Source organism: Oncorhynchus mykiss, chromosome 25 (genome assembly GCF_013265735.2).
Source record: "Oncorhynchus mykiss isolate Arlee chromosome 25, USDA_OmykA_1.1, whole genome shotgun sequence".
NCBI classification, from domain to species: domain Eukaryota; kingdom Metazoa; phylum Chordata; class Actinopteri; order Salmoniformes; family Salmonidae; genus Oncorhynchus; species Oncorhynchus mykiss.
Window position 1 is genome coordinate 35,262,749 of NC_048589.1, and position 26,640 is coordinate 35,289,388.

Below are 26,640 nucleotides of genomic sequence, written 5' to 3' on the forward strand. Positions count from 1 at the left end.
ATCCTCCGTGCTATTCTCTCTCAGTGGGTATGACTCTCACAGTCAGTGACCTCAGGAAGGTCCCTGTTTCCTTTCTTCTATTCCTTATGTATTCCACTAGGGCTTCACTGTATCAGAGCTACTGTAAAACACATAGGAGACTGTCCAGGAGTAATCAAAACATCTTTCCTATTCATTTGGAACAACTTCTTTTTGTTCTGCTGTGTGTGAACCGCTGCTGCACCCAGTACCTGCATCCCAAAATCAGGATAAATAAAGAGTGACTTAGGAAGCCATACAACTGTCAGTTACTGTCCGGAGGTCAATACCTTGGCCCCGTATCCACAACGTGTCTCAGAGTAGGAAACTGCTGAGAATATAAACATTCTAATCCTACTCTTATGGGTCAAAATAAAAGCTATAGGTGAAGCCTCTTTAGTCATAAGATTCCCACCTAGTCGACGGATACTTTTGGTCATGTAGTGTACAGTATGGACACCTGCTTGTTGAACATTGAGTTGGTCCCAGCGTTGCTGCTATATCACCCTCCACTCTTCTGGGAAGGCTTTCCACAAGATGTTGGAACATTGCTGCAGGGACTTGCTTCCATTTAGCCACAAGCATTAGTGAGGTCGGCCACTGATGTTGAGCGATTAGGCCTGGCTCACAGTTGGCATTCCAATTCATCCCAAAGGTGTTCGATGGAGTTGAGGTCAGGGTTATGTGCAAGCCAGTCAAGGTCTTCCACACTGATCTTGACAAACCATTTTTGTATGGAGCTTGCTTTGTGTATGGGGGTATTGTCATGCTGAAACAGGAAAGGGCCATCCCCAAACTGTTGCCACAAAGTTGGAAGCACAGAATCATCTAGAATGTCATTGTTTTCCCTGTTTTCCTTCACCCAAAACATGAAAAACAGCCCCAGACCATTATTCCTCCTCTACCAAACTTTATAGTTGGCACTATGCATTCGGGCAGGTAGCGTTCTCCTGACATTCACCAAACCCAGATTCGTCTGCCGGACTGCTGCAAAATGGTGAAGTGTGATTCATCACTCCAGAGAATGTGTTTCCACTGCTCCAGAGTCCAATGGCGGCGAGCTTTACACCACTCCAGTCAACGCTTGGCATTGTGCATGGTGATCTTAGGCTTGTGTTAGGCTGCTCGGCCATAGAAACCCATTTCATGAAGCTCCCGATGAACAATTATTGTGCTGACGTTGCTTCCAGAGGCAGTTTGGAATTCGGTAGTGAGTGTTGCAACACCGGACAGACAATTTTTACTTGCTTCAGCACTCAACGGTCCCGTTCTGTGGGCTTGTGTGGCCTACTACTTCGCGGGTGAGCCGTTGTTGCTCCTAGACGTTTCCCCTTCACAATAACAGCACTTACAGTTGACTGAGGCAGCCCTAGCAGGGGAGAAATCTGACTAACTGACTTGTTGGAAAGGTTGCATCCTATGACGGTGCCACATTGAAAGTCACTGAGCTCTTCAGTAAGGCCATTCTACCTGGAATGTCTTAAATCAAAATATATATGGGCAGCATGATGTGACTATAGGCTCTTGATGATTTGAGAAAGTCGCTGTTCTCTCATCAAGTGATCATATTTTCACCCATCAGACTATTCTCAATTTCATCTTGTCTTTACTAATATGTCAAATTAGTTGAGATTCAGAATGCTCCATTATCAGATGGGCAGGAACAGGGGCAGAGGAAAAATGGAGTCCACTTTCCTACGGTTCGTTTTTCAATAATGCAGGTAGGCTACTGTTTCACTCCCTGCATCAACCACTGTTCAAAGTGCATGCAGCCTCTTGCTGTGGGACTTGGGATATTTCGCCCCAAACTCTGTATGCCATGGGCTCTCCAACCCTGTTCATGCAGCTAACCAGTGCTCTGTATGCCATGGGCTCTCCAACCCTGTTCATGTAGGTAACCAGTGCTCTGTATGCCATGAGCTCTCCAACCCTGTTCATGCAGGTAACCAGTGCTCTGTATGCCATGAGCTCTCCAACCCTGTTCATGCAGCTAACCAGTGCTCTGTATGCCATGGGCTCTCCAACACTGTTCATGCAGGTAACCAGTGCTCTGTATGCCATGGGCTCTCCAACCCTGTTCATGCAGCTAACCAGTGCTCTGTATGCCATGAGCTCTCCAACCCTGTCCATGCAGCTAACCAGTGCTCTGTATGCCATGAGCTCTCCAACCATGTTCATGCAGCTAACCAGTGCTCTGTATGCCATGAGCTCTCCAACCCTGTTCATGCAGGTAACCAGTGCTCTGTATGCCATGGGCTCGCCAACCCTGTTCATGCAGCTAACCGGTGCTCTGTATGCCATGGGCTCTCCAACCCTGTTCATGCAGCTAACCAGTGCTCAGTATGTCATGGGCTCTCCAACCCTGTTCATGCAGCTAACAAGTGCTTAATTTGGGAAACCAAGTGAAATCTGTTTGGGAACATCAATAGTAACATGTTTTCACTACAAAACATATTTCATTAAACTGTTTGACAGCCCTTCTTTCTACATGCTGGAGAAAGGAATGAAGGAGAGAGAGGAGGAGATGGAAATGCACAAAGAATAGATATTCTGTAGCTAAAGGTAATGTGTCAGCCTATTAATTATAGAAATATGCCTTTTTACTAGGCTATACAAAATCAAATACAAATTCTATGTAATTGTAGGTGAACCAACAGCATTGCATAGGCCTACAAGTTCTCCCCCAGACTCACGAATAGAACGTTTGGAGCGTAGCAGGAGGTAACCAGTTCATCAGTATGCATAACAATAGAGTCCACACTCAAAGGTGATTACTAGAATTAGTTTAATTCTGGAGTATAGGCTAGACCAATTATGTACTAAAAACATCTTAAAATCAGTTAAAAAAAGTCTGTAATAAATCGTAAAAATCCAAATAACTTCACAAGATGCCATCCCTGCCAAAATAAATCAATCTGGTATTATATAATGGCACAATCATTATTTTATTTACGTTTTTTTGTGGGGCTTGGGCTCATACAGTGCCTTGCGAAAGTATTCGGCCCCCTTGAACTTTGCGACCTTTTGCCACATTTCAGGCTTCAAACATAAAGATATAAAACTGTATTTTTTTGTGAAGAATCAACAACAAGTGGGACACAATCATGAAGTGGAACGACATTTATTGAGTATTTCAAACTTTTTTAACAAATCAAAAACTGAAAAATTGGGCGTGCAAAATTATTCAGCCCCCTTAAGTTAATACTTTGTAGCGCCACCTTTTGCTGCGATTACAGCTGTAAGTCTCTTGGGGTATGTCTCTATCAGTTTTGCACATCGAGAGACTGACATTTTTTCCCATTCCTCCTTGCAAAACAGCTTGAGCTCAGTGAGGTTGGATGGAGAACATTTGTGAACAGCAGTTTTCAGTTCTTTCCACAGATTCTCGATTGGATTCAGGTCTGGACTTTGACTTGGCCATTCTAACACCTGGATATGTTTATTTTTGAACCATTCCATTGTAGATTTTGCTTTATGTTTTGGATCATTGTCTTGTTGGAAGACAAATCTCCGTCCCAGTCTCAGGTCTTTTGCAGACTCCATCAGGTTTTCTGACAGAATGGTCCTGTATTTGGCTCCATCCATCTTCCCATCAATTTTAACCATCTTCCCTGTCCCTGCTGAAGAAAAGCAGGCCCAAACCATGATGCTGCCACCACCATGTTTGACAGTGGGGATGGTGTGTTCAGCTGTGTTGCTTTTACGCCAAACATAACGTTTTGCATTGTTGCCAAAAAGTTCAATTTTGGTTTCATCTGACCAGAGCACCTTCTTCCACATGTTTGGTGTGTCTCCCAGGTGGCTTGTGGCAAACTTTAAAAACACTTTTTATGGATATCTTTAAGAAATGGCTTTCTTCTTGCCACTCTTCCATAAAGGCCAGATTTGTGCAATATACGACTGATTGTTGTCCTATGGACAGAGTCTCCCACCTCAGCTGTAGATCTCTGCAGTTCATCCAGAGTGATCATGGGCCTCTTGGCTGCATCTCTGATCAGTCTTCTCCTTGTATGAGCTGAAAGTTTAGAGGGACGGCCAGGTCTTGGTAGATTTGCAGTGGTCTGATACTCCTTCCATGTCAATATTATCGCTTGCACAGTGCTCCTTGGGATGTTTAAAGCTTGGGAAATCTTTTTGTATCCAAATCCGGCTTTAAACTTCTTCACAATAGTATCTCGAACCTGCCTGGTGTGTTCCTTGTTCTTCATGATGCTGTCTGCGCTTTTAACGGACCTCTGAGACTATCACAGTGCAGGTGCATTTATACGGAGACTTGATTACACACAGGTGGATTGTATTTATCCTCATTAGTCATTTAGGTCAACATTGGATCATTCAGATATCCTCACTGAACTTCTGGAGAGAGTTTGCTGCACTGAAAGTAAAGGGGCTGAATAATTTTGCACGCCCAATTTTTCAGTTTTTGATTTGTTAAAAAAGTTTGAAATATCCAATAAATGTCGTTCCACTTCATGATTGTGTCCCACTTGTTGATTCTTCACAAAAAAATACAGTTTTATATCTTTATGTTTGAAGCCTGAATTGTGGCAAAAGTTCGCAAAGTTCAAGGGGGCCGAATACTTTCGCAAGGCACTGTATATAGGCCCTAATATGCATATTGGAGTTTTGAATGAATCATCACCGTAGAAAGCGCTGTTATTATCATTGTGTTATACATTGAAACAACATCCACAAGGACCATGTATTCCACTTAGTTTCAACTTGTTGTTGAACTTCTTTCTTGAAATTGATCATCACAGTGATGTGAGTTTTAAAAGAACAATACTGTTATGATGATAAGTGTTTGATGTGATTTTCGAATACGTGTGCATTGATGCCAGAGTGGTTAAAGGGACAATAGAGCCCTGAGTACCAGGCCATTAGCTATCTGATGGTCGTTAGCGAGTGGGTACTACCAACGCATGTCCAGAATGCATAAGAGGACATTACCGTGACTCAATGGTCACGTGGAATTTGACTGCGGTCATGACTCATGACTGCCAGTGTTGCTGTGTCAATGTCCTATGTACCTGTATGACAGAGTGGTTGTATGGCAGAGTGGTTGTATGACAGAGTGGCTGTATGCCAGAGTGGTTGAAGGATGCCATTCCTGCCAGGGCCTCCAGACTCCTGATACCAGTGGTGCCTACTGCCAGTGGTGCCTACTGCCTCGGACTAAAACACGTTACCAACTAAACTCAGCAAGAAAAGAAACGTCCCTTTTTCAGGACCCTGTCTTTCAAAGATAAATCGTAAACATCCAAATAACTTCACAGATCTTCATTGTAAAGGGTTAACTTCTTTGGGGTAGGGGGCAGTATTTTCACGTCCAGATGAAAAGCGTTCCCAGAGTAAACTGCCTGCTACTCAGGCCCAGATGCTAGGATATGCATATTATTAGTAGATTTGGATAGAAAACACTGAAGTTTCTAAAACTGTTTGAATGATGTCTGTGAGTATAACAGAACTCATATGGCAGACAAAAACCTGAGAAAAAATCCAACCAGGAAGTGGAAAATCTGAGGTTTGTAGGTTTTCAAGCCTTTCCAATATACACTGTCTGTGGGGTCATATTGCACTTCCTAAGGCTTCCACTAGGTGTCAACAGTCTTTAGAACCTTGTTTCAGGCTTCTACTGTGAAGTGGGAGAGAATGAGAGCTGATTGAGTCATAGGTCTGCCAGAAGGCCATGTGCTCAGTCAGGCGCACGCCCGTGAGAGTTAGTTCCGTTCCCTTTAATTTCTAAAGACAAAGGAATTCTCTGGTTGAAACATTATTGAAGATTTATGATAAAACATCCTAAAGATTGATTATATACATTGTTTGACATGTTTCTACGAACTGTAATATACATTTTTTGACTTTGTCTGAACCTTGTGCCTGCGCATTTGGATTACTGTACTAAATCCTTGAACAAAAAGGAGGTGTTTGGATATAAATGATGGACTTTATCAAACAAAACTAACATTTATTGTGGAACTGGGATTCCTGGGAGTGCATTCTGATGAAGATCTTCAAAGGTAAGTGAATATTTATAATGCTATTTCTGACTTTTGTTGACTCCATAACATGGCGGGTATCTGTATTGCTTGTTTTGGTCTCTGAGCTCTGTACTCAGATTATTCCATGGTGTGCTTTTTCCGTAAAGCATTTTTGAAATCTGACACAGCTGTTGCATTAAGACGAAGTATATCTTTAATTCCATGCATAACAGTTGTATTTTCATCAATATTTATGATGAGTATTTCTGTAAATTGACGTGGCTCTCTGCACTTTCACCGGATGTTTTGGAGGCAAAACATAACAACGCGCCAATGTAAACAGAGATTTTTGGATATAAATATGAACTTTATCGAACAAAACATACATGTATTGTGTAACATGAAGTCCTATGAGTGCCATCTGATGAAGATCATCAAAGGTTAGTGATTAATCTCTATTTCTGCTTTTTGTGACTACTCTCTTTGGCTGGAAAAATGGCTGTGTTTTTTTGTGACTAGGTACTGGCCTAACATGGTATGCTTTTGTCGTAAAGCCTTTTTGAAATCGGACATTGTGGTGGGATTAACAAGTTTATCTTTAAAATGGTGTATAATACATGTATGTTTGAGGAATTTTAATTATTTTGCTCCCTGCACTTTCACTGGATGTTGGTCAGGTGGAACGTTAGCATCCCACGTACCCTAGAGAGGTTAAACACTGTTTCCCATGCTTGTTCAATGAACCAAGAACAATTAATGAACATGTACAGTACCTGTGGAATGGTCGTTAAGACACTAACAGCTTACAGACGGTAGGCAATAAGGTCATAGTTATGAAAACCTAGGACACTAAACAGGCCTTTCTACTGACTCTGAACAACACCAAAATAATGATTCCCAGGGTCCCTGCTCATCTGTGTGAATGTGCCTCAGGCATGCTGCAAGGAGGCATGAAGACTGCAGATGTGGCCAGGGCAATAAATTGCAATGTCCGTACTGTTAGACACCTAAGACAGCGCTACAGGGAGACAGGATGGACAGCTGATCGTCTTCACAGTGGCAGACCACATGTAACAACACCTGCACAGGATCTGTACATCCGAACATCACACCTGCGGGACAGGTACAGGATGGCAACAACAACTGCCCGAGTTACACCAGGAACGCACAATCCCTCCATCAGTGCTCAGACTGTCTGCAATAGGCTGAGAGAGGCTGGACTGAGGGCTCGTAGGCCTGTTGTAAGGCAGGTCCTCACCAGACATCACTGGCAACAACGTCGCCTATGGGCACAAACTCACCATCGCTGGACCAGACAGGACTGGCAAAAAGTGTTCTTCACTGACGAGTCGCGGTTTTGTCTCACCATGTCATGTACTGTCATGTTGTGTCTTGTCTCTGTCCTTTCCCTTCACCCTGTCTCCCTCTGCTGGTCGTTGTTAGGTTACCTTTTCTCCCCCGCTTTCCCCCAGCTGTTCCTTGTCTCCTCTAACTACCCATTCACCCCGTTTCCCACCTGTTCCCTTTTTCCCTCTGATTAGGTCCCTATATCTCTCTCTGTTTCTGTTCCTGTCCTTGTCGGATTCTTGTTTGTTGTGTTTCATGCCTGAGCCAGACTATCGTCATGTTTGCTGTAACCTTGTCCTGTCGGAATCTGCCGGTCTATCTGAGCCTACCTATGTTTGGTTATTAAAGAAGCTCTGTTTAAGTTAGTTCGCTTTTGGGTCCTCATTCACTCACCATAACAGAAGAATCCGACCAAGAATGGACCCAGCGACTTCGGATCCTCTCCACTCAGCCGTCGGGATCCAGGGAGCGATGCTAGGCAGACACGAGCAGGAAGTGTCTGCTGCTCGACATGCCGTTGAGACCCTGGCCACCCAAGTCTCCAACCTCACAGAACAGGTTCACCATCTCCGCCTCGATCCACCGGCCACTTCCAGGGCTTTCGAATCTCCGGAGCCCAGAATCAATAACCCGCCGTGTTACTCTGGGGAGCCCACTGAATGCCGCTCGTTCCTCACCCAGTGTGATATTGTGTTTTCTCTCCAGCCCAACACTTACTCCAGGAGCACTGCTCGTGTCGCCTACGTCATATCTCTCCTTATTGGACGGGCTCGTGAGTGGGGCACGGCAATCTGGGAGGCAAGGGCTGAGTGTACTAACCAGTATCAAGACTTTAAGGAGGAGATGATACGGGTTTTTGATCGATCTGTTTTTGGGGAGGAGGCTTCCAGGGCCCTGTCTTCCCTATGTCAAGGCAATCGATCCATAACAGACTACTCTATTGAGTTTCGCACTCTTGCTGTCTCCAGTGGCTGGAACGAGCCGGCCTTGCTCGCTCGTCTTCTGGAGGGTTTCCGCGCAGAGGTAAAGGATGAGATTCTCTCCCGGGAGGTTCCTTCCAGCGTGGATTCCTTGATTGAACTCGCTATTCGCATTGAGCGACGGGTTGATCTTCGTCACCGAGCTCGTGGAAAGGAGCTCGCGCTCTCCGTCGCCTCCCTCTCCGCATCACTACCATCTTCCTCTGCCGGCTCGGGTGCTGAGCCCATGCAGCTGGGAGGTATCCGCATCTCGACTAAGGAGAGGGAACGGAGAATCACCAACCGCCTCTGTCTCTATTGCGGTTCCGCTGGTCATTTTGTCACTTCATGTCCAGTAAAAGGCCAGAGCTCGTCAGTAAGCGGAGGGCTACTGGTGAGCGCTACTACTCCTGTCTCTCCTTCAAGATCCTGCACTACCTTGTCGGTCCATCTACGCTGGACCGGTTCGTCAGCTTCCTGCAGTGCCTTAATAGACTCTGGGGCGGAGGGCTGTTTTATGGACGAGACCTGGGCTCGGGAACATGACATTCCTCTCAGACAGTTAAAGGAGCCCACGGCCTTGTTCGCCCTGGATGGTAGTCCTCTCCCCAGGATTCAGCGTGAGACGCTACCTTTAACCCTCACTGTTTCTGGTAATCATAGTGAAACCATTTCTTTTTTAATTTTTCGTTCACCTTTTACACCTGTTGTTTTGGGCCATCCCTGGCTAGTTTGTCATAATCCTTCCATTAATTGGTCTAGTAATTCTATCCTCTCCTGGAACGTCTCTTGTCATGTGAAATGTTTAATGTCTGCTATCCCTCCTGTTTCCTCTGTCTCTTCTTCACAGGAGGAGCCTGGTGATTTGACAGGGGTGCCGGAGGAATATCACGATCTGCGCACGGTGTTCAGTCGGTCCAGGGCCACCTCTCTTCCTCCACACCGGTCGTATGATTGTAGTATTGATCTCCTTCCGGGAACCACCCCCCCCCGGGGTAGACTATACTCTCTGTCGGCTCCCGAACGTAAGGCTCTCGAAGATTATTTGTCTGTAGCTCTTGACGCCGGTACCATAGTCCCCTCCTCCTCTCCCGCCGGAGCGGGGTTTTTTTTTGTCAAGAAGAAGGACGGGTCTCTGCGCCCCTGCATAGATTATCGAGGGCTGAATGACATAACAGTGAAGAATCGTTATCCGCTTCCTCTTATGTCTTCAGCCTTCGAGATCCTGCAGGGAGCCAGGTTTTTCACTAAGTTGGACCTTCGTAACGCTTACCATCTCGTGCGCATCAGGGAGGGGGACGAGTGGAAGACGGCGTTTAACACTCCGTTAGGGCACTTTGAATACCGGGTTCTTCCTTTCGGCCTCGCTAACGCTCCAGCTGTCTTTCAGGCATTAGTCAATGATGTCCTGAGAGACATGCTGAACATCTTTGTTTTCGTTTACCTTGACGATATCCTGATTTTTTCACCGTCACTCCAGATTCATGTTCAGCACGTTCGACGTGTCCTCCAGCGCCTTTTAGAGAATTGTCTTTTTGTGAAGGCTGAGAAGTGCACTTTTCATGCCTCCTCCGTCACATTTCTCGGTTCTGTTATTTCCGCTGAAGGCATTAAGATGGATCCCGCTAAGGTCCAAGCTGTCATTGATTGGCCCGTTCCTAAGTCACGCGTCGAGCTGCAGCGCTTTCTCGGCTTCGCGAACTTCTATCGTCGTTTCATCCGTAATTTCGGTCAGGTGGCAGCTCCTCTCACAGCCCTTACTTCTGTCAAGACGTGCTTTAAGTGGTCCGTTTCCGCCCAGGGAGCTTTTGATCTCCTCAAGAATCGTTTTACATCCGCTCCTATCCTTGTTACACCTGACGTCTCTAGACAGTTCGTTGTCGAGGTTGACGCGTCAGAGGTGGGCGTGGGAGCCATCCTTTCTCAGCGCTCCCTCTCTGACGACAAGGTCCACCCATGCGCGTATTTTTCTCATCGCCTGTCGCCGTCGGAACGTAACTATGATGTGGGTAACCGCGAACTGCTCGCCATCCGGTTAGCCCTAGGCGAATGGCGACAGTGGTTGGAGGGGGCGACCGTTCCTTTTGTCGTTTGGACTGACCATAGGAACCTTGAGTACATCCGTTCTGCCAAACGACTTAATGCGCGTCAGGCGCGTTGGGCGCTGTTTTTCGCTCGTTTCGAGTTCGTGATTTCTTATCGTCCGGGCTCTAAGAACACCAAGCCTGATGCTTTGTCTCGTCTCTTCAGTTCTTCAGTAGCCTCCACTGACCCCGAGGGGATTCTCCCTGAGGGGCGTGTTGTCGGGTTGACTGTCTGGGGAATTGAGAGGCAGGTAAAACAAGCGCTCACTCACACTCCGTCGCCGCGCGCTTGTCCTAGGAACCTTCTTTTCGTTCCCGTTCCTACTCGTCTGGCCGTTCTTCAGTGGGCTCACTCTGCCAAGTTAGCCGGCCACCCTGGCGTTCGGGGTACGCTTGCTTCCATTCGCCAGCGTTTTTGGTTGCCCACCCGGGAGCATGACACGCGTCGTTTCGTGGCTGCTTGTTCGGTCTGCGCGCAGACTAAGTCCGGTAACTCTCCTCCTGCCGGCCGTCTCAGGCCGCTTCCTATTCCCTCTCGACCGTGGTCTCACATCGCCTTAGATTTTGTCACCGGACTGCCTTCGTCAGCGGGGAAGACTGTTATTCTTACGGTTGTCGATAGGTTCTCTAAGGCGGCTCATTTCATTCCCCTTGCTAAGCTTCCTTCTGCTAAAGAGACGGCACAAATCATCATCGAGAATGTTTTCAGAATTCATGGCCTTCCGTCAGACGTCGTTTCGGACAGAGGTCCGCAATTCACGTCTCAATTTTGGAGGGAGTTTTGCCGTTTGATTGGGGCTTCCGTCAGTCTCTCTTCCGGCTTTCACCCCCAGTCTAACGGTCAAGCAGAACGGGCCAATCAGACTATTGGTCGCATCTTACGCAGTCTTTCTTTTCGTAACCCTGCGTCTTGGTCAGAACAGCTCCCCTGGGCAGAATACGCCCACAACTCGCTTCCTTCGTCTGCGACCGGGCTATCTCCTTTTCAGAGTAGCCTCGGGTACCAGCCTCCGCTGTTCTCATCTCAGTTCGCCGAGTCCAGCGTCCCCTCCGCTCAGGCTTTTGTCCAACGTTGCGAGCGCACCTGGAAGAGGGTCAGGTCTGCACTTTGCCGTTATAGGACGCAGACTGTGAGGGCTGCTAATAAGCGTAGAACTAAGAGTCCTAGATATTGTCGCGGTCAGAGAGTTTGGCTCTCCACTCAGAACCTTCCCCTTAAGACGGCTTCTCGCAAGTTGACCCCGCGGTTCATTGGTCCGTTCCGTATTTCTCGGGTCATTAATCCTGTCGCAGTTCGACTTCTTCTTCCGCGATACCTTCGTCGCGTCCACCCGGTCTTCCATGTCTCCTGCATCAAGCCCGTCCTTCGCGCCCCCGCTCGTCTCCCCCCCCCCCCCCCCATCCTTGTCGAGGGCGCACCCATCTACAGGGTCCGTAGAATTTTGGACATGCGTCCTCGGGACCGTGGTCACCAGTACCTCGTAGATTGGGAGGGGTACGGTCCTGAGGAGAGGAGTTGGGTTCCCTCTCGGGACGTGCTGGACCGTGCGCTGATCGAGGATTTCCTCCGTTGCCGCCAGGTTTCCTCCTCGAGTGCGCCAGGAGGCGCTCGGTGAGTGGGGGGGTACTGTCATGTACTGTCATGTTGTGTCTTGTCTCTGTCCTTTCCCTTCACCCTGTCTCCCTCTGCTGGTCGTTGTTAGGTTACCTTTTCTCCCCCGCTTTCCCCCAGCTGTTCCTTGTCTCCTCTAACTACCCATTCACCCCGTTTCCCACCTGTTCCCTTTTTCCCTCTGATTAGGTCCCTATATCTCTCTCTGTTTCTGTTCCTGTCCTTGTCGGATTCTTGTTTGTTGTGTTTCATGCCTGAGCCAGACTATCGTCATGTTTGCTGTAACCTTGTCCTGTCGGAATCTGCCGGTCTATCTGAGCCTACCTATGTTTGGTTATTAAAGAAGCTCTGTTTAAGTTAGTTCGCTTTTGGGTCCTCATTCACTCACCATAACACACCAAGGGTGATGGTCGGATTTGCGTTTATCGTTGAAGGAATGAGCATTACACCGATGCCTGTACTCTGGAGCGGGAGAGATTTGGAGGTGGAGGGTCTGTCATGGTCTGGGGCGGTGTGTCACAGCATCATCGGACTCAGCTTGTTGTCATTGCAGGCAATCTCACCGCTGTGCGTTACAGGGAAGACATCCTCCTCCCTCATGTGGTACCCTTCCTGCAGGCTCATCCTGACATGACCCTCCAGTATGACAATGCCACCAGCCATACTGCTCGTTCTGTGCCTGATTTCCTGCAAGACAGGAATGTCAGTGTTCTGCCATAGCCAGCGAAGCGCCCGGAACTCAATCCCATTGAGCACGTCTGGGACCTGTTGGATCGGAGGGTGAGGGCTAGGGCCATTCCCCCCAGAAATGTCCAGGAAATTTTAGGTGCCTTGGTGGAAGAATGGAGTAACATCTCAGAGCAAGAACTGGCAAATCTGGTGCAGTCCATGAGGAGGAGATGCACAGCAGTAGGTAATGCAGCTGGTGGCCAGATACACCAGATACTGACTGTTACTTTAGATTTTTACCCTCGTTTTGTTCAGGGACACATTATTCCATTTCTGTTAGTCACGTGTCTGTGGAACTTGTTCGGTTTATGTCTCAGTTGTTGAATCTTGTTATGTTCATACAAATATTTACACATGTTCAGTTTGCTGAAAATAAGTGAGAGGATGTTTCTTTTTTTGCTGAGTTGATAAACCAAAAGCTTCCCTGGCAGCAGATACCCTCACTACCAAATAAACTAAACCAGCTTGCAGATTGCAGATTTGACTCACAAAGGCTTTTCAACCACAAAGACAATAACACCCACATCTCCCTCCTTGCCACTTCCCCCTCTTACACATCTACCCCACCCCTACCTCCCCACTCCTTTTCAGGTTCCTCTATCCTCTAGGTCTCTGCCATCACAGGAACCCCCCACACTCCCTCCCCCAGCCTGTCCAAGGCTGCCCTCCCCTTCCCCAACCACTTGTCATCACAGAGCAGGAGGTCAACAGACTCTTTAGAAAACAGAACAGCAGGAAGGCTGCTGGCCCAGATAAGGTATCTCCATGCAGCCACACTTAAGCGCTGCACTGACCAGCTCTCCCCGGTTTCCACAGACGTATTCAACCAGTCACTACCGCAATGCACTGTTCCTGCCTTTTTCAAATCTTCCATCGTTGTTCCAGTCCAGAAGAAACAAAAGATGTCCTGCCAGAACGACTACGGACCTGTAGCACTCCCCTCGCTCATCATGAAAACCTTTGAGCTCCTGGTACTCTCATCACAAAACCAGCACTCCCTCGACCCACTACAGTTCGCCTACAGAGCCAACAGGTTGTTGGACGACGCTGTCAACTTGGGCCTTTACTACATCCTCAAACACCTCGATAACCCAAAGACATACAGTATACAAGGATATTGGGCTCTGCGTTCAACACCATCATCCCAGAGCTGCTACAAGATAAACTCTCCCAGCTGAACATGTTCAGCTCAATCTGTCAGTTGATCACTGACTTCCTGACCAACAGGACGCAACACGTGTCGCTTGGAAAATCCCTTTCAGACTCTTTATCCCTCAGCACCGGAGCGCCGCAAGGATGTGTGCTCTCACCTCTACTCTACTCACTCCACACCAACGACTGCATCTCCAACATCGCATCTGTCAAACCACTCAAGTTTGCAGATGACATCACTCTGGTTGGTCCATGTACCATGGAGAGTTCGACTGGCTGATTGTCATTAGGGAATTGAATACTACCAGTGCAAGTCCAGAGTGCATAAGAGGACATTACCGTGACTCAATGGTCACGTGGAATTTTACTGCGGTCATGACATGACTGTCAGTGTGGCAGTGTCACTGCAACAGCTCTGTGTACCTGTATGACAGAGTGGTTGTATGACAAAGTGGTTGAAGGATGCCCTCCCTGATAGGGCCTCCAGACACCTGATACTAGTGGTGCCTACTGCCTATGTGTGTCTGGCCTTCATCCCTTATTTATACAGTCTCTGGTCTGACCTGGGTATTTACACTACAGAAAGCAAGGGCACGTGATGCACACAGATCATGTGGGTTACTCAAATCAAATGTTATTGGTCACATATACATGGTTAGCAGATGTTATTGTGAGTCTAGCGAAATGTTTATGCTTCTAGATCTGACAGTGCAGCAGTATCTAACAGGTAATATCTAATTCCACAACAAAACCTAATACACACAATCTAGTAAAGGAATGGGATGAGAATATATAAGTATAACATATATGGATGAGCAGTGACAGAGTGGCTAAGATGCAATAGATAGTAAAGAATATATAGTGAAGGACACAGTATATACAGTGGGGCAAAAAAGTATTTAGTCAGCCACCAATTGTGAAAGTTCTCCCACTTAAAAAGATGAGAGAGGCCTGTAAAAAAGCCAGAAAATCACAATGTAGGATTTTTAATGAATTTATTTGCAAATTATGGTGGAAAATAAGTATTTGGTCACCTACAAACAAGCAAGATTTCTGGCTCTCACAGACCTGTAACTTCTTCTTTAAGAGGCTCCTCTGTCCTCCACTCGTTACCTGTATTAATGGCACCTGTTTGAACTTGTTATCAGTATAAAAGACACCTGTCCACAACCTCAAACAGTCACACTCCAAACTCCACTATGGCCAAGACCAAAGAGCTGTCAAAGGACACCATAAACAAAATTGTAGACCTGCACCAGGCTGGGAAGACTGAATCTGCAATAGGTAAACAGCTTGGTTTGAAGAAATCAACTGTGGGAGCAATTATTAGGAAATGGAAGACATACAAGACCACTGATAATCTCTCTCGATCTGGGGCTCCACGCAAGATCTCACCCCGTGGGGTCAAAATGATCACAAGAACGGTGAGCAAAAATCCCAGAACCACACGGGGGGACCTAGTGAATGACCTGCAGAGAGCTGGGACCAAAGTAACAAAGCCTACCACCAGTAACACACTACGCCGCCAGGGACTCAAATCCTGCAGTGCCAGACGTGTCCCCCTGCTTAAGCCAGTACATGTCCAGGCCCGTCTGAAGTTTGCTAGAGAGCATTTGGATGATCCAGAAGAAGATTGGGAGAATGTCATATGGTCAGATGAAACCAAAATAGCACTTTTTGGTAAAAACTCAACTCGTCGTGTTTGGAGGACAAAGAATGCTGAGTTGCATCTAAATAACACCATACCTACTGTGAAGCATGGGGGTGGAAACATCATGCTTTGGGGCTGTTTTTCTGCAAAGGGACCAGGACGACTGATCCGTGTAAAGGAAAGAATGAATGGGGCCATGTATCATGAGATTTTGAGTGAAAACCTCCTTCCATCAGCAAGGGCATTGAAGATGAAACGTGGCTGGGTCTTCCAGCATGACAATGATCCCAAACACACCGCCCGGGCAACGAAGGAGTGGCTTCGTAAGAAGCATTTCAAGGTCCTGGAGTGGCCTAGCCAGTCTCTAGATCTCAACCCCATGGAACATTTTTGGAGGGAGTTGAAAGTCTGTGTTGCCCAGCAACAGCCCCAAAACATCACTGCTCTAGAGGAGATCTGCATGGAGGAATGGGCCAAAATACCAGCAACAGTGTGTGAAAACCATGTGAAACTTACAGAAAACATTTGACATCTGTCATTGCCAACAAAGGGTATATAACAAAGTATTGAGATAAACTTTTGTTATTGACCAAATACTAATTTTCCACCATCATTTGCAGATAAATTCATTAAAAATCCTACAATGTGATTTTATGGATTTTTTTTTCGCATTTTGTCTGTCATAGTTGAAGTGTACCTATGATGAAAATTACTGGCCGCTCTCATATTTTTAAGTGGGAGAACTTGCACAATTGGTGGCTAACTTAATACTTTTTTGCCCCACTGTACATATGAGATGAGTAATGTGAGATATGTAAACATTCTTCAAGTGACATTATTAAAGTGACTAGTGTTCCATTTATTAAAGTGGACATTGATATCAAATCTGTAGGTAGGCAGTCGCCTCTCTGTGCTAGTGGTGGCTGTTTAACAAACTGATGGCCTTGAAATAGAAGCTATTTTTCAACCTCTCTGTCCCAGCTTTGATGTACCTGTACTGACCTCGCCTTCTGGATGGAAGTTTGGTAAACAGGCAGTGGCACGGGTGGTTGTTGTCCTTGATGATCTTTTTGGCCTTCCTGTAACATCGGGTGTTGTAGGTGTCCTGGAGGGCAGGTAGTTTCCCCTTGGTGATGCGTTGTGAAGACCGCACCACCCTTTGGAGAACCCTGTGGTTTTGGCTGGTGCAGTTGCCATACTAGGTGGTGATACAGCCCGACAGGATGCTCTCAATTGTGCACCTGTAAAAGTTAGTGAGGGTTTTCGGTGACAAGCCACATTTTTTCAGCCTCCTGAGGTTGATGAAGCCCTGTTGCGCCTTCTTCACCACACTGTCTCTGTGTGTGGACCATTTCAGTTTGTCGGTGATATGTATACTGGGGAATTTAAAACTTTCCACCTTTTCCACTGCTGTCCCATCAATGTGGATAGGGGGGTGCTCCCTTCGCTGTTTCCTGAAGTCCACGATCATCTCTTTTGTTTTGCTGACATTGAGTGAGAGGTTATGACCTCCTCCCTGTAGGCCATCTCGTCGTAGTTGGTAATCAAGCCTACCACTTAGTGTCGTCTGCAAACTTGGTGATTTGAGTTGGAGGCTTGCATGGCCACGCAGTCATGGGATTACAGGAGAGGGCTGAGAACGCACCATTGTGGGGCTCCAGTGTTGTGGATCAGTGGAGTGGAGATGTTTCCTACCTTCACCACCTGGGGGCGGCCCATCAGGAAGTCCAGGACCCAGTTGCACAGGGCGGGGTCGAGACCCAGGGTCTCAAGCTTAATGAGGAGTTTGGAGGGTACTATGGTGTTGAATGCTGAGCTGTAGTGAACAAACAGCATTCTTACATAGGTATTCCTCTTGTCCAGATGGGATAGGGTAGTGTGATGTCGATTGCGTCGTCTGTGGACCTACTGGGGTGGTAAGCAAATTGGAGTGGGTCTAGGGGGACAGGTAGGGTGGAGGTGATATGATCCTTGACTCGTCTCTCAAAGCACTTCATGATGACAGAAGTGAGTGCAACGGGGCGGGGCGATAGTCATTTAGTTCAGTTACCTTAGCCACCATTGTTCCTGTTCCGAAGAAAGCTATCTTGAAGCATGTGGGGACAACAGACTGGGATACGGATTGATTGAATATGTCTGTAAACACACCAGCTAGCTGGTTTGCGCATGCTCTGAGGTCGCAGCTAGGGATGCCTTCTGGGCCGGCAGCCTTGTGAGGGTTAACACGTTTCAATGCTTTACTCATGTTGGCCACGAAGAATGAGAGCCCACAATCTTTGGTAGCGGGCCGTGTCGGTGGCACTTTATTGTCCTCAAAGCGTGCAAACAAGTTTTTTAATATGTCTGGGAGTGTCACGATCGTCGTCAAGGAAATGACCGGACCAAGGTGCAGCGTGACGCCTGTAAGGCTATACATGCCACTAACAAAGACAACAACTCACAACTGAGAAAAGGAAAAAAAAGGCTGCCTAAGTATGATTCCCAATCAGAGACAACTATAGACAGCTGTCCCTGATTGAGAATCATACCAAAACACAAATCATACAAAAAACAAAGAACCAGAAAGCATAGACTTTCCCACCCGAGTCACACCCTGACCAAACAAACATAGAGAATAAAAGGATCTCTACGGTCAGGATGTGACCGCAACACGTCGATGTCCACGAAAGGGCTGATTTTCTGTGATTGTTTGTAGACCCTGCCACAAGTTGTTGAATTTCGACTCCACTTTCTCTATACTTACGCTTTTCTTGTTTGATTGATTGTTTGATTACTCTCTATATATGATAACATTGTGTTGAGCCTGATTCCAGGGGCCATATGTAGCTTCTCAGAGTAGGAGTCCTGATCTAGGATCAGGTCCCCCCTCTTTATGCAATCTTATTAATTGTGATCTAAAAGCAAAACTGATCTGAAATCTGTACCCCTACTCTCAGACTCTTGATACATATAGCCCCAGATATGTAATATTAAGGGTCTCCGCAGTGCCAAAAATGAATCCTACAGGGCTCACTGCTCTGCCAAAGAGGAAGACTACAAGAACAACAGGAACAGGGGGGCCAAGAAAAAGCTCCACTCAGGAATGAAGGAACTAACATCAGTACAAAGTCAGCCTAGAGCAGCAGTCCTCCAACAACGGCTGCTTGTCTGTCTGGAAACTAAAATACATGACCAACTACAAACCTAAAGCTCCCCCGGCAGCAGATGACTCACTGACAAATAAACTAAACCAACTTTATTTCAGATTTGACTCACAAAGGCTTTTCAATCACAAAGACAATAGCACCCACATCTCCCTCCTTGCCACTTCCCCCTCTTACACATCTACGCCACCCCTACCTCCCCACTCCGTTTCAGGTTCCTCTCTCCTCTAGCTCTCTGCTATCACAGGAACCCCCCACACTCCCTCCCCCAGCGAGTCCAAGGCCGCCCTCCCCTTCCCCAACCACTTGTCATCACAGAGCAGGAGGTCAACAGACTCTTTAGAAAACAGAACAGCAGGAAGGCTGCTGGCCCAGATAAGGTATCTCCATGCAGCCACACTTAAGCGCTGCACTGACCAGCTCTTCCCAGTTTCCACGGATGTATTCAACCAGTCACTAGCGCAATGCACTGTTCCTGCCTTTTTCAAATCTTCCATCGTTGTCCCAGTCCCGAAGAAACAAAAGATGTCCTGCCAGAACGACTACAGACCTGTAGCGCTCCCCTCAATCATCATGATATCCTTTGAGCTCCTGGTACTCTCATCACAAAACCAGCACTCCCTCGACCCACTGCAGTTCGCCTACAGAGCCAACAGGTTTTTGGACGACGCTGTCAACTTAAGCTCTGCGTTCAACACCATCATCCCAGAACTGCTACAAGACAAACTCACACAGCTGAACATGTTCAGCTCCATCAGTCAGGCCAAAGTGTTCAATCTTGGTTTCATTAGACCAGAGAATCTTGTTCTCTGGTCTAATGAAACCAAGATTGAACACTTTGGCCTGACAGATGGTGGTTGTTCTTCCAGAAGGTGGTTGTCCTTCCGGAAGGTTCTCCCATTTCTCTGGTCTAATGAAACCAAGATTGAACACTTTGGCCTGACAGATGGTGGTTCTCCCATTTCCACAGAGGAACTTTGGAGCTCTGTCAGAGTGACCATCAGATTCTTGGTCAACCCCCTGACCAAGGCCCTTCTCCCCTGATTGCTCAGTTTGGCTGGGCATCCAGCTCCAGGAATAGTCTTGGTGGTTCCAAACTTCTTCCATTTAAGAATGATGAAGGCCACTGTGTTCTTGGGGACCTTCAGGTCTGCAGAAATTGTTTGGTACCCTTCCCTAGATATGTGCCTCGACACAATCCTGTCTTGGAGTTCTATTGAGAATTCCTTCGACCTCGTGGCTTGGTTTTATGCTCTGACCTGCACTGTCAACTGTGGGACTATAGCTCTATGCTCACTCTACTTAGTTGTATAAAATGTGCAGTACCAATCAAACGTTTGGACACACCTATTAAACCATTCAATGGTTTTTCTTTATTTGACTATTTTCTACATTGTAGAATAGTGAAGACGTCAAATATCATTGGTCAAATAGCCCTTACACAGCCTGGAGGTGTGTTTTGGGTCATTGTCCTGTTGAAAAACAAATTATTGCCCCACTAAGCACAAACCAGATAGGATGGTATGTCGCTGCAGAATGTTGTAGTAGCCATGCTGGTTAGGTGTGCCTTGAATTCTAAATAAATCCCGGACATGGCCACCAGCAAAGCACCCCCATACCATCACACCACCTCCTCCATGCTTCACGGTGGGAACCACACATTCGGAGATCATTAGTTCAACTATTCTGCACCTCACAAAGACACAGCGGTTGGAACCAAAAATCTTACTTTTGGACTCATGAGCCCAAAGGACCGATTTCCACCAGTTTAATGTCAATTGCTCATGTTTCTTGGCCCAACCAAGTCTCTTCTTCTTATTGGTGTCCTTTCGTAGTGGTTTCTTTGCAGCAATTTGACCATGAAGGACTGATTCACAGTCTCCTCTGAACAGTTCATGTTGAGATGTGTCTGTTACTTGATCTCTGTGAAGCATTTATTTGGGCTGCAATCTGAGGTGCAGTTAACTCTAATGAACTTATCCTCTGCAGCAGAGGTTACTCTGGGTCTTCCTTTCCTGTGGCGGTCCTCATGAGAGCCAGATTCATCATAGCGCTTGATGGTGTTTGCAACTGAACTTGAAGAAACGTTCAAAGCTCTTGAAATGTTCCAGATTGACTGACCTTCTTGTCATAATATGGACTTGGTATTTTACCAAATAGGGCTGTCTTCTGTATACCACCCCTACCTTGTCACAACACAACTGATTGGCTCAAACGCATTAAGAAGGAAATCAATTCCACAAATTTACTTTTAACAAGGCACACCTGTTAATTGAAATGCATTTCAGGTGACTACCTCATGAAGCTGGTTGAGAGAATGCCAAGAGTGTGCAAAGCTGTCATCAAGGCACAGGGTGTGAAGAATCTCAAATATATAATATATTTTGATTTGTTTAACACTTTTTTGGTTACTACATGATTCCATGTGTTATTTCATAGTTTTGATGTCTTCACTATTATTCAACAATGCATAAAATAGTCAAAATAAAGAAAAACACCTTGACTGAGTAGGTGTCCAAACTTTTGACTGGTACTGTATGTAAACTTTGTGTAAACTCCGCTGTCTGTATTCTCTCTCTAAATGTTGTCTATCACTAGCAGCACCATATCACCAATAATCATTTTTAGTATGTGTAAATGTATTTGGTGAATAAAGTTTATTGCAAACTTTATGATCCGTCGTTTTACTGCTTCTCTCGGTTCTATAAATGAAAACTGACATGGTTTGAAATGCAAACTGATGTTGATTGAGGACCGGTAGCCAACAACGTTAGAAAGGAATGGTCAGAGTCCTCTACCCACCTAGAGTTGAATCATTAGCAGTCGGTGTACCTTCCACAATAGGCCTATTGTCTGTACTTAAACCAGTCATTGTAATACTCTGTGCACCATCACCACAAGGACACAAGGTTTTAGAGAGCCAGAGTAGCTCTGTTACTCCTGTCTCGTTCTATAACGCCACACTGCCTAACTCACTTTTCTCTCCTTTATCCCTCTCAGACCTGTATTTCTCACTTTTCTCTCCTTTATCCCTCTCAGACCTGTATTTCTCACTTTTCTCTCCTTTATCCCTCTCAGACCTGTATTTCTCACTTTTCTCTCCTTTATCCCTCTCAGACCTGTATTTCTCACTTTTCTCTCCTTTATCCCTCTCAGACCTGTATTTCTCACTTTTCTCTCCTTTATCCCTCTCAGACCTGTATTTCTCACTTTTCTCTCCTTTATCCCTCTCAGAACTGTATTTCTCACTTTTCTCTCCTTTATCCCTCTCAGACCTGTATTTCTCACTTTTCTCTCCTTTATCCCTCTCAGACCTGTATTTCTCACTTTTCTCTCCTTTATCCCTCTCAGACCTGTATTTCTCACTTTTCTCTCCTTTATCCCTCTCAGAACTGTATTTCTCACTTTTCTCTCCTTTATCCCTCTCAGACCTGTATTTCTCACTTTTCTCTCCTTTATCCCTATCAGACCTGTATTTCTCACTTTTCTCTCCTTTATCCCTCTCAGAACTGTATTTCTCGTCCACGGGATAAAAGGAGAGGGATGGTCATAATGGTGTAATTGAACAGGGGACCTCTCACACACCAAACCAACCATTAGACCAAGAGAAAATCCTTCAGGTCTCAAAGTGACATTTGGGCATAAAACTCTCAGGCACGACTACCTCATCACCCCTACTACAATGGCAACCACAGCCCCTACGCCGGTGCCTCTGACTGTCCTGTGTCGCTGGTACCTGTACGCCATCCACGGCTACTTCTGTGAGGTCATGTTCACCGCCGCCTGGGAGTTTGTGGTCAACCGCGACTGGAAGTTCCCTGGTGTTACCAGTGTGTGGGCTCTGTTCATCTACGGGACCTGCATCCTCATTGTGGAGCACATGTATCTGACCCTCCGAGCTCTCCACTGCCCCCTGCTGCTGCGATGCCTCATCTACACCCTATGGACGTACATCTGGGAGTTCAGTACAGGGCTGTTGTTGACCCAGTTCGGGGCATGTCCCTGGGATTATTCCCATTTTCAGTATAACTTCATGGGGTTGATCACGGCAGAGTACGCCCTGCCATGGTTCTGTGCGTCGTTCATGACGGAGCAACTGGTTATACGCAACACACTGCGGCTAAGGATGGACACAGACGGAACAGAGGACGTCAAGTCAGATGGAGGGGGGAGGAGACAACGGGTTGAACAAGGAGGTACAGAGGTCAATGGTTTCCTGAAAGTGGACTGAGGACTGAGCAAAGAACACTGAGGTCCGGTTTTAAAGACACTGATAACCCTAATAGTGGACTAAAAAGCCTTCTCAAGGGATAATCTCTATTGAAAGTGCTTTTTAGTCCAGGACTAGGCTTAATCTGGGTCCAGAAAACGGTCCCTGAATCGTAACTCTTCCTTCTGGGAAATGTACATTGAATTTTTATTTAACAACATTCAAAGTACTGTAGTTATGTAGCTTCAGGTTGCAATCTGAAGTAAATTCTGTATTGACTATCAAATTTGGCTGGTTCCTAAAGCAATGCAATAGCTTCAATTCATTGTCATGTGGCGAATGTTTTTCTAAAGTTAGTGATAGTGTTCTGTATGCACTGCAGTCTGTTTCAAAAGGAAGTTGATTTAGAGTAGTCTACAACTCAGTTAGGTGTACTCTTATAATGTACTGTATGTATTGCACATGCCCTAGCCTGCTATATGAATGATGTCTCAGGTACCTACATTAACTGTGGGCTGTATCTACTGTTCTTCCAAATGAAAGAAATCAGGATTTCTATGTTCAGAACCTTGTCAATGTCTAGAGTTACCCTCCTGTTTATTTGCACTCTAACCCCACTTGTCATTGTATTTGACCTTTATTTAACTAGGCAAGTCAGTTAAGAACAAATTCTTATTTACAATAACAGCCTAGGAACAGTGGGTTAACTGCCTTGTTCAGGGACAGAATGACATATTTTCACCTTTGTCGGCCCGGGGATTTGATCTAGCAACCTTTCAGTTACTGGCCCAACACTATAACCACGAGGCTACCTGCTGAACTTGGTTCAGTTTATCAACCAGCTAATTATTAGATTATCAGGTGCGGTAGACTAGGGTTGGGGTGAAAACCTACAGGAGAGTAGTGCTCTAGGAATTGATAAGATACTGCACCTGAACACTTGATCTGAAGAGTCATATGAATACTGTATTACCACACATCTTTCCCAACATCCAAATCCTGTAGTTGGTGCGAGATTTGGTTCTGGGTTCCTTCAGAGATTATATTGGCACCAACAACAACCATAGGATTTGACAAGACAGCACAAACAGATGTGGGACCTTAGAGATAGAATTGCATTCTGTGTGTGGGACAACCAGGCTACCTCAAGCCACGCGGATTCAAAAGCAGTAGATCAACAATGCAAAGTGATGACAATTATAGTATATATTTTTTTTTCAATCGCTTTGGTGCTATTTCCACAAGTATGTGGGGAATTTTCAAAACTCTTCGTACAAAACTCCAAACTGTAGTGCACTTGTGAAACTTTTTGTGCATTCATTTTGTTTGAAGACATCTTTCACCACACAACCATTGATCCTAAGATCCCAGTTTACTGTGAAATACCATGAGAACATTGACTTAATCGCCAAAACACAACAATGATATCTTCTCAATTTAGTTATTTTAACAACCAGTTAATCAATAGTAAAAAATGCAAAAAATATATGTTTAAAAATTGCCCTTTGAATGTAACATGCTACTGTACTATAAATTACAGTACATTACACTGTTTTCACATTACACTTGCACTACCCATTCAAATGTACTGAACCTCAAATGTCCATCATTTCTATACCATGTGTGATCAAAGGTGTGAAAATGGAAGACATCTTTCATCTTTCACAATCATTGATGCAGAAATGTAATGTATTGTTCAAAAATCATTACAGCATACTGTAGGTGTATTGTAACCAATTGAAATGTTTAACAGGCATTAGTTTGCATCAAAGGTTGTCTTGAGAATTTGGCCATAGGCTCATACCGACATGGCAGTAAATGTCCTCATTGTTCATGCTCGTGGAGAAAAACATTTTGTCATGGTGAATCCAAGCCTTAGTTCTGGATTTGGTGTCACTGCATCCATGGCCTGAATGAGGCTGGTACGCTCATGGGGATTGCAATCATACATCTTCTACCTGTATTGTAATCATGTATTGTATTTTACAGTATTGAATTGTAATTATAAGTATTATAGTGGTCCTGCACGTGGCTCAGTTCATAAGAGCACGGCACAAGCAACACCAGAGTTGTGGGTTCAATTCCCATTGGGGTCACAGATGAAAATCTTCAGACTCACTGTTGTCACTTTGGATAAAAACGCATGCTATGTAAATTAAATATATTACAGTTACAATGCAATTTTATTTAAGCGGTGTGACCCCCCCCCCCAACAAAACGACCCCAGCAACTTCATTCTGGACACACATTTACTGTATAGGGGATGCAGTTGGTACATACATCACATCTCTGATCTTGTTAATATCAGATTTTTATAAACTTACTGTGAAGTCAAATCCTAGTCATCATCATTGTGCGTTATAGTATACAGCATATCATACTTTATGTGTTTCTAGTTTACAGACATACATTGTCATTATGTACAACATCTGTGGTAGACAAAACACTTTCAAATCTATAGGTTTAACAAACTGTTCAGTGATGAGCAATTAAGAGCAGTCGGATTAAGTAATAGGATAATGTATTTTAACAAAAGAGCATGATATAAAAAGTCATGTGAGCACTGCATTGTGAAACGAAATTACCCGTATATGAGCATGTCTTGCAATGCGTAAATATGTATTTGTAGATGAAACACAGATTGTTTGGTGAAAAAGTGATTGTATCATTCTGTGTGTTGTACTTAGGCAATTCAAAATGAGCTTCTAGTTTTGAAACAACTGCCTTTTTGATGATCTGTTTTGAGTTTTGTTAAACAGTTGTGAAAATGTACCACGTGTTTGTGAAAATGTACCACGTGTTTGTGAAAATGTACCACATGTTTGTGAAAATGTACCACATGTTTGTGAAAATGTACCACATGTTTGTGAAAATTGCACCAAAGGTATTTATGTTTTTGATTTAAAAATGTATTCAAACATGTAGGCCCTAACTGGTTATTTGAGTCTAATTTACAACTACCGGTATATGTCAGTAGGCCTAGAACATTGGGTGCTGCTAATGTCTTTATACAAGAAATCCATTGCTTTGATGATACAATTATAGTAATGAGAATTTACAAGCCACACAAATGAAATATGCAATGGAAAGTGTGTGTGTGTGTGTGTGTCTGCATGTTTAGTGATGGTGGGGGAGAGGCTGATCTCTCACCACATAAACCTAAGACTTAGTATGCATGTAACAAAGTTATTGTCAGGTGTACTTATTTCCAAACTTTAGTTTTCATGGTTCGACAAAAAAAATAAAATATTATGAATTACTGCACTGTATTATATCACACATATTAACAGTGTATTGTGTATAGTTTGTGGAATAAATGTATTTATTTGACCATAAAATCTGTTGCTCTTTGGTTTTAGGCTGGGTATCTGTAAAGCACTCAATGACAACTGGTGATTTCAAAAGAACTTTATAAAATACATTTGTGAGTTGGGTAAATAACCACTTCGCTTCACTACAGTCTCAGATCAAATCAAATTTTATTTGTCACATACACATGGTTAGCAGATGTTAATGCGAGTGTAGCGAAATGCTTGTGCTTCTAGTTCCGACAATGCAGTAATAACCAACGAGTAATCTAACCTAACAATTCCAAAACTACTACCTTACACACACAAGTGTGAAGGGATAAAGTATATGTACATAAAGATATATGGAGTCAGTGTGTTGGCAGCAGCCACTCAATGTTAGTGGTGGCTGTTTAACAGTCTGATGGCCTTGAGATATGTTTTTCAGTCTCTCGGTCCCAGCTTTG

At 45.2% G+C, this 26,640-nt stretch overlaps 1 protein-coding gene across 2 annotated transcripts in view; it reads left to right on the plus strand.

Moving 5' to 3' along the window:
- LOC110505833 (transmembrane protein 229b-like) overlaps positions 1–26,416 on the plus strand; it is a 39,846-nt gene extending 13,430 nt beyond the window's left edge. Inside the window, exon 3 of one of the 2 annotated variants that reach the window (XM_036962929.1) lies at positions 22,184–26,416. In XM_036962929.1, the coding sequence (XP_036818824.1) occupies positions 22,359–22,907 (549 nt within the window). In that variant the 5' untranslated portion in view covers positions 22,184–22,358 and the 3' untranslated portion in view covers positions 22,908–26,416. The remainder of the gene's footprint in view (positions 1–22,183) is intronic. The other variant, XM_036962930.1, reaches the window with a different exon arrangement.
- Positions 26,417–26,640: the final 224 nt, after the last annotated feature.